The sequence below is a fragment of the Triticum dicoccoides genome, chromosome 5A (genome assembly GCF_002162155.2).
Source record: "Triticum dicoccoides isolate Atlit2015 ecotype Zavitan chromosome 5A, WEW_v2.0, whole genome shotgun sequence".
NCBI classification, from domain to species: Eukaryota; Viridiplantae; Streptophyta; class Magnoliopsida; order Poales; family Poaceae; genus Triticum; species Triticum dicoccoides.
Genome location: NC_041388.1, coordinates 18821919 through 18830917, shown reverse-complemented (window position 1 = coordinate 18830917; position 8999 = coordinate 18821919). Strand labels below are relative to the sequence as shown.

Genomic DNA, 8999 nt, shown 5'->3' with positions numbered 1-8999 from the left:
GTGTGGTGCTATCCCTATCCAAAGCAGATTTGCATCGCCGATCTCGTGGTTTTGCCGCGGATTGGTTCAGATCAGATATGGTGATGAGCGTGCGGGGTCCATCTCGGCGGCTCTCGCGGTTTGGCGAGGTGGGGTGGGAGCCCTCCTCCCAGGCTCCAGTGGTGGCGCATTCAGGCAGTGGCCGGTGCGCCAGGGCTCCTACGGTGGCACTGCCGTTGTGGTTGGTCGCCGGATCTAGGCGGCTAGATCTGGGGCTTTGAAGGCGGTCGAGATAGTGCACATGTTGTCGGGTGGATTTCTTGGGACGGATCCGGGTGAAAACTTGGTCTTCGGTCGTTGGCCGGAGCCGATGATGACGATGCCCTTATAATTGTTTCCTTCATGAAGGCATCATCAAGGTGAAGCTCCCAACCCCACCCAGTACCTCCGGGGGAAATCCTAGATCAGCTGATCGGATGACGGCGGCATTCATGTGTCTTTACCCTCTTGGGGGCGGCATTCTTGGAGTTGCACTCTGGCTCGAGGGACCAGCGGATGGCTTCTTCGGTGGAGCGGTGTTTATTTCTACATATTCATGGTGGTGGTTCTCGGCGGCATGGAGCAGTGGAGGCTTGGCGTCAGATGTGTGGCGATGGACAACGCAGGAGGTCGATGTTGTCTGGCGTCGTGGTGGCGTCGATGGCAGATAGGCCTGACAAGGTCGATACGTCAGTACATGATTTGAGGATGGATTGAGGGAAGACGGAGGTGGCGGCCCTTTGCAACTTGTGCGTGTGGTACTCACTGAGAGTGCGCCGGACCGGAGTGTTACCCAGTCCCCCCTATGTGGCTTTGGATGGGGCATCCGGCGTTAGATGTTAGGCTTTTGTGCGATGTCTGTTTGGTATTTGGCCCGGATATTCGACACACCTTCATCAAGAGGATAGGAGTAGCGACAGGTGTCGTCTAGATGGTGACCTCGGACTTACTGTTGTATTTCTTTATAAGGTCTTTGTGAATAATAAATAATATGGCCGCATGCATCTCCCAGATGCAAAGACCGGGGGTGTTTCCTCCTCTTTTTTAAGTCTTTCCTAGAGTTTCAGCCGACGGCCCCCAACCCCTCCTCATAAGACTCGTCGGAAACATGGTGGCTCTCAGCTAGGAAAGGGATCCGGAAGGCGAGAGGAAAGGGTTTGATTCATTGGTTATACTTGTACGTTGGAATATGTGTAAACAAAGAAATGCCAGAGTGTTCGGCAGTGTAGCTCAACTGAGAACGGGGATGCATTGATTGAAAAGTAGCTGGTGTTAGGTGTTCGGAGTCCTTTTAAGGAGAGTAGAGTGTTATAGCAGGACTGGTGTCTTGCAGTGTATTTTGGGTGACCACAATGTCACCTTGTTAATTTATGTTGTCTTGTAGGAGTATCAAATGTGGTATTGTACGTAAATTTTGATACTTGAAAAACCTGAAAACTAAAAAGTGCGTGCGCGCTATTTGGACATATCGAACGGCCGCTCTGTCACACATATGCATGTGTATTTTTTTGTCTCGTAGCGCATGTTGGTGCTGGCATTAAATGTGTTCACACTAGTCCCATCAGTTAGAGAAAACAGATCACATACTTTTATTTCAGGATTTCAAATTGTTTTAAAGCCGTATCTTTTAAACCACATGTCAGAATTCAGTCCTGTTTTCATCATTGGATTCATTGCGACGAGATCTTTGAAACTAGATCCCGCGTGGATATGTTTCGACGAAATTTTTTTGATGCCAACTTTGATGTTATATTGTGCAACTAAAATACTGCATTGTGCAACTTTAATACTACATGCTACAACTTTTTTTTAAAATCAGTTGGCTTGTAATTTATTCTAATTGTACACACATTGATATTTTAGTTGGCTTATAATGTATTCTAGTTGCACACACGTTAATGATTAGTTGCCAGAAGGACTAGTTGCACACACATATGCTCAGTTGGCTTGTAATTTAGTCTAATTACACACATATTGATGTTTAGTTGGCAGAACACTGCACACATATATGCGTAATTGATGCCGCAATGTAGTCTAGTTGCACACACATTGATATTTAGTTGACAGGACTAGTTACACATATATATGCTCAGTTGACGCGACAATGTAGTCTAGTTGCACACACATTGATGTTTAGTTGGCAGAACTATTGGCACACACATATGCTCGGTTGGCAAGGGAATGCAGTCTAGTTGCACACACATTGATGTTTAGTTGACAGAAAGACTATTGGCACACACATATGCTCAGTTGGCATGACATGTAGTCTAGTTGCACGTATATTGATGTTTAGTTGGCAAGAAGACTAGTTCGTCGAAACATACCCATGCGGGATCTAGTTTTGAAGAACATGTCGCGAAGATTCCAACTGTGAAAACAGATCGCAATTCTGATATGCGGACTAAAAGTTATGCCTTTTTAAAATTCTGAAACCACAAATAAATGCATAGAAGAACAAAGTGCATGCACCAAAAGATATGGCTGTGTTGCTATTTAATACGTTGCTGAAAAATGGATTAGACGAAAAAGATTTTCTAATTAAGAGAAGGGGCAAAAAAATTCCTTAAATAACCGGCCGCTCGCTAATTATACTGGGCGGCTGGGCGCCGGCTAGACGCGTCCCCTGAAAAAAGTCATGAAAACTCATGTGCCAGTTAACCCTCTGGGTCCATACAGAAGGAGTACGACGTAAAAAGAACAAAGCCTCGGGGCCCACACGGAAAGGAAGTCCCGCATCCTCCGTTCACCTCTCTCAGATCGGCCGGCCGGCGGCTCTGGAGAAGACTCGCCGGCTGCTGGAGGAGGGGGCGGCCGGCAGAGCAGGTGGACGCGCTGACCTCCGGGTTCTACGACGCCTTCGTGCTCTGCGGCATCCCCTTCCCTGCTGAATCCCTGCTCCATGCTTCCTAATTATTATACAGTATTGTTACCCAACCAAAGCATAATTCAGTTTCCCATCTACTCCACTATTATACTACTTCAGTTTACATCTCTTCACAAAAAATATTAGTATCTGCTGGCACCCAACCCAAGCAAATTTCATTTCCCAATCTACTATCTATTGCAGTAAGTGCTTCCATTAGAATTTCTTTAGACATATTTTTGTACCTTCCCATGGTTCTGTAGCTGTGGAACTTAATTTACAGAATGACTGCACAGTTCCATTCCATCATCTAATTGTTCACTGAAAAAAAAACTTGCTTACTGCATTCTGCTGATTGCTGCTGAGTTGCTGCATCTTTGTTGATGGTTGTGTTGGTGGGCAATCACAGAACTCGGGCAACTTCCTGCACGGCGGCGCGACAGGGTCGCTGCTTGACTTGGTGGGCTCTGCTGTCTTCTACACCACTGTGGCACAAACCAGGGGCTTGCCACTAGGGATAAACGTCTCCTACCTGGATGCTGCATTTTCGAATGTGAGTGACTTTCGTACCGAATTGAGTGTGAATACATTTTGGTTCTTCAACATCCCTTTGCTCGATCAATTCACATCTTAAAAGGCTATTTTCCAACTCTGAACGTTAATTCATTGTAGTTTATTATTACAGAGGAATGAGCTCATGCAATAACATTGTCTCTAATGCCCCATGTGTTGAAGATATGTTTGATATCTGACGGTGTGCCCGGTTTTGCTTATATTCACATACAGAGCCAATAGTTTGTAGATTCACACAATTGTACTCCACTCTGCTACCACTAGGTAGAGATGCCACTGAAGATAATAAATCATTGTTTACGTGGAAAATCATGTTCATATATCAAGATTTGTTTAGTTTATACTCCATTCTCATTAAGAATGCTCTAGTGCTTAAGCCTGATCAAGATATAGTTGCTGGTCTTTTTTTCCAAAGTGCATGGATGACCATGCCAATCCTGACGCAAAATTTGAGTTGTCAGTGCTTCACTTCTGAAGTTCTTGCAATTGTACAGTAATTATAACAGTGTATGTTGCCATTTGCAGGTAGAGATTGATATCGGAGCCAAGGTGCGCGCCGTAAAAGCAGTAGGAGTGGCTACTGCGGAACTGAAGAAAAAATCTGGCAGAATCATCGCTCAGGCCCGCTATTCCAAGTATATTGGTGCATCTAGTAGACTGAAGGCGACCCTGCCATGTAAGTTGTAAGCCTGTATGTAATTGACCTTGTTTATACTTGGCAATCTTTATGAAATAGAATAATGCTATCTTGGAATGGAAAATATAAAAACTAGTTCAGTATTTTGTTACATGATGTTAGGACATTACAAGGACCTTTGCATGCTTTGTTGCAGAAATAAAATCAATAGAATTATGTATCCCAAAGAGCAATACTACCTGACAAAGGCACCGTGAACATATAAATCTGATTACCAAAGGCTGAAAGCAAAAACCTCTGAGGAAATTTTGAAATAAGATGATCTCCATAACTGCGAGCCTGGTGTGAGTCTCTGATGTCGTAAGCCATCTTTCTCAAACCGACAATTCCTAGCATATCTGACATTTAAACTACCTCTGTTTTCCACTAAAAGTCTAGTTATACCAATCAGAATTATAGGTATTCAGACTGATACATGATATGTGTAGTGTATGAGACAACCCTCTGCTATCCTGTCCTCCCATTGACTTGTTCTTCAACCAGTTATCTAGAAGAAAATTTCAGCAGAATTATTGTATGCTAAGAACAGATCTTCCGTCTGGAAAATTGCTATTTGAGGCTCTTTCAAGAACCAGTTTTGCCATGGCTATGGTCTCAGAGAGTTTATTATCCTAGGTAAGAAATATTCTGTTTTCTACCAGCCTTTTGTTTGGCTTTTGTTGTTTATATATGTTATGAGCTCTTCTCCTTAACTATTGAATGAAATCGGGGTGAATATTCTGCCTCCGCTCCAGAAAATACTAATAAAAAATTTGTTTTCATATCATCTGTTGCCTCCGTCCAGCTGTTGCTACAACGTAAAAAGACATTATCTGGCCTCTCTGATCGTTAGAATTTAGGCAACCCAGCTGTCCTTGGAAAGTGGAGTCCCTTGTGTAGTAGTTAATTCCATGGCAGGTAGCAGGGTCCTCCTTGTTTGTTGTTGTTGTTGTGGTGGTGGTGGTGGTGTGGACTCGGCCGTCATGGCATCGTAAAATCCTCTTACATATCTCTTTGATGTTGTCATTGATTCCATGCTTAAATTGTGTCACTGCTTACTTCAGTTCGTTCAGGTAGATGTCAGATTAGTAGCTATATATATGCCGTCATGTTTACTATGGTTTTGTCCTGCACGAATGCATGCTTTAGGCCAACATCTCTACCTCCTGTTCATCAGGTCTAGACACCATGGAAAGGTGGATCCTTGGGCAGCTTATCTCCTTACCATGTTCCTCATGACCACCATCATAATCTCTCATAGCGCAACTGCTGACGAGCAAGACCACATTTTTAAGAAAAGGAGGAGGACCCCCGGCCTCTGCATCTGGACGATGCATGCAGCCATTTTATTAATTATTCACACAAGACCTTACAAAGTCATACAACAGTAATACTAAAGCCACTGTCTAGGCAACATCCGTCGCTACTCTTAACCAGTTGATGAAGGGGCGCTGATAGTCTGGGCCTAATACCAAACAAACCTCGCATCCAAACCTAACATCGAAGACCTGAAGTCCCAAACAGGACGCCTGCCGGGTATGGGGTACCTACCAGTCCGGCGCACTCCTCAACCGGGACCCTGCCGGGTATAAGGTCGCCGCAGCCACCTGCCGCCAATCCATCTTCAGTGTTGTACTGCTGCATCTATATCTTGCTTGGTCTCGCTGCCGTCGACGCCACCATGGCGTCAGACAGCTCCACCGCCCTGCACTCGTCCATCCAGTCGCATCCGTCGTCGATATGCAGCTCCAGCTTGGAGCAGCGCCAGTCAAATGCTCAGTCTCTCGCCCACAGGCTTCATGATGGTGCCATGAAAAATCACGGATTCTTGCAAGGTAGTGACGGCACCCTGCCGGACGAGGTATTTGGCCTTGTCATGTGCTATGTCGACTTCAACCGGTCCAACTTTGACGAGGTATTATAAACAACTTTTTATTTATAATAAGTTGGCCGTATGCATCGTTCTGATGCAGAGGCCGGGGTGCCCCCCTTTTTGAAAAAAAAAATGTGCTATGTCGACTTCAACCGGTCCAAGTGCGAGAGCTGTTTGTCTACCCTACACCTTGATGGCAGGTGCATTTTATGATGCATGCGTCCTCAGAGATACTCAAACGAGTCTTTCTTCTCCGTCGCCGACCTGTCCGAAAACTCAAGTGTGGGGAACGACAGTAGTATCTACGCCCATGACATGGATCGTATGAATACAGCACGGGGGAAGCTGATAAACCGCCTGTCGTTGGAGGCGGCTGGATCATCACTGCGGTTCGCGTACGGGAACGAGACGTACACGGATCCGCAGATCAACTCACAGGCGATGTATGGACTGGTGCAGTGCTCGAGGGACTTGGCACCCAGTGAGTGCATCAAGTGTGTAGATGACGCGCACAGGTGGGTGACGATATCTGTTCCTAACAGCACTGCTGGTAGCTTCAAGGGGTACAGCTGCTATGTGAGATACAGCACGGATCCGATGGAGATCACCACCGCTCCTCCAGGTTCAGTATTTCCCCTTCCCTTTATAAGATTAGATTCGTGCATGTGTTGCATATAGGCAACAAATTAAGTCATGCGTTTGTATCAGGAGCTGCATCAATTTCGCGGAGCTCAAAGCGTAGAAAACGGCAACTGATCATTGGCATGTGTGCGGCTGCTGGTTCAGCCTTGTTGTTGATCGGCCTAGGCACCTAGGTATGGTTCATCATGCATCGGCGGGATAAAAGGATTGAGGAGATGGAAGAAGACTTGTTCGATGATGAGGCAATGGCGAACGATTTCAGGAAAGGGACAGGAGGACCCAAGCGATTTCGCTATAATGAACTGGCCACGGCCACGGGTAACTTCTCAAACAGCAGAAAGCTCGGAGAAGGAGGTTTTGATTCTGTATACAAAGGATTCGTCAAGGACTCGAAGCTTGATGTGGCAATAAAAAGAGTGTCCAAGAGTTCAAACATGGTTCTCAATTTCAGTTTCAGAAAAATTTCAGCACCAACCGAAATCAGTGAAATTCAGTGAATTTCAGTGATTTCAGTTTCCATTTCAGCCAAATGACTGAAATATTCACTCAAATTCAATTAAAAATTTGAAAAATTGAAAACATATTTTGAAAAATATTTGAATTGTTGTGTTGTACTGAAACTGCTGAAATATTTTGGCTGAAACGTAATATTTCAGTGTCTACTGAAAGTACTGAAATTCAGTGAATTTCACCGGAATCTCACTGAAAGTGAAAACCATGAGTTCAAAACAGGGGAGGAAGGAGTATATCTCCGAGGTGATGACCATTAGCCGGCTTCAGCACCGCAATCTCGTGCAACTCATTGGCTGGTGCCATGGCGGCGAGCTCTTTCTTGTCTATGAGCTGATGCCCAGTGGCAGTCTCGACAGTCACCTTTACAGTACGCAGGATGTATTGACGTGGCCGGTCAGGTAACTTCTTTTCATGCAGACATTTTTGGAAGCCCGGATATTATGGATCGCTTAACCTTTATTGGTTGTTAAACATGGTGTGCATGGGATTTATTTCTATTCTCAGGCATGAGATAGTGTTGGGGATCAGCTCAGCGCTTCTGTATTTGCACCAAGAGTGGGAGCAATGTGTATTGCACCGGGACATCAAGCCGAGCAACATCATGCTGGACACGTGCTTCAGCGCCAAACTTGGCGACTTCGGGCTCGCAAGGCTCGTTGACCATTGCCATGGGTCGCACACGACAGATCTCGCCGGCACCATGGGGTATATGGACCCGGACTGCATGGTGACAGGCAGGGCCACCACCGAGTTAGACATCTACAGCTTTGGCGTCGTCCTACTCGAGATAGCCTGTGGACGCAGGCCTGTCGTGGTCCTGCCAGATGACAGTGTGATCCACCTGGCTAAACGGGTGTCGGAGTTGTGCAGCCAGGGAAGGGTCCTTGACGCTGCGGACTCAAGGCTGATCGGGGAGTTCGACGTCCGGGAAATGGAATGGGCGATCATCGTCGGGCTCTGGTGCACTGCCCATGACCGGAGCCTGAGACCTTCCATTAGGCAGGCCACCAGCGTGCTAAGGTTCGAGGCTCCACTACCGAGCCTCCCCACAAGGATGCCGGTTGGCCCACCAGGCTCTCTTCTTCCATCTTTGCTTGTTTCTGATGACCATAGCAATAAAACTAGCAGCACGCACCTCAGCTAGTCAGGTCCACTCATGCTCTAAGCTGTTAATGGATTCATGGTACATGGATCCTCTGCCGATTGAGAAAAGAAAGAAAGATTCTATATTTATATGCATTATCAATGGCAGAGTGAGTTTAGCTATAATGGATAAGAGGATGTGTGCAATTTAAATATGTTGAGAATAGCAACTTGTATTATGAGGATGCCAAAAGGCTACAAGGGAATGCCAAGAGACTAGAATGTGAAAGGCCAAAGGACATCAACAATATAACTCTAACACCCCCCCTCAAATTCATGGTGGGTCCACAACACGGAGTTTGGAGAGGTGAAATCCATGTTACGCTCTAGTCTGAGCCTTCGTGAAAAAGTCCACTAGCTGTAACTCAGAAGGCACATACTGAAGAGCAACAACATGATCCTGCACAACAACACGCACATAAGAAGCATCCACACCAATGTGTTTGGTAAGCTCATGCTTCACGGGGTCCCGCGCAATACTGATAGCACCTGTGCTGTCTGATAGGAGGGCGGTAGGTGTAGTAACAGAAACACCAAAATCCTCCAGTAACCATCGTAACCAAGTCACCTCTGCTGTTAGAAGAGCCATAGCTCGCAATTCGGTCTCTCCACTCGAACGAGAAACTGCAGTCTGTTTCTTCGTCTTCCAGGAAATGAGAGAACCACCAAGAAAGACACAGTAGGCAGAAAGTGAACAG

General features: G+C 45.9%; 2 protein-coding genes across 2 annotated transcripts; both read left to right on the top strand.

The window, feature by feature from the left end:
• The first annotated feature begins 534 nt into the window (after nucleotides 1-534).
• On the top strand, nucleotides 535-4152 carry LOC119299060. Its single transcript, XM_037576360.1, has 4 exons — nucleotides 535-707; nucleotides 2940-3084; nucleotides 3291-3434; nucleotides 3980-4152. The coding sequence occupies exons 1-4, from the start codon at nucleotides 535-537 to the stop codon at nucleotides 4139-4141; spliced, it is 624 nt and encodes a 207-aa protein (XP_037432257.1). The 3' UTR covers nucleotides 4142-4152.
• A 1659-nt stretch (nucleotides 4153-5811) lies between these two features.
• LOC119299058 (L-type lectin-domain containing receptor kinase IX.1-like) lies at nucleotides 5812-8302 on the top strand. Its single transcript, XM_037576359.1, has 5 exons — nucleotides 5812-6045; nucleotides 6232-6670; nucleotides 6871-7082; nucleotides 7378-7556; nucleotides 7663-8302. Exons 1-5 carry the CDS (start codon nucleotides 5812-5814, stop codon nucleotides 8300-8302), a joined length of 1704 nt encoding a protein of 567 aa, XP_037432256.1.
• The last annotated feature ends 697 nt before the right edge of the window (nucleotides 8303-8999 follow it).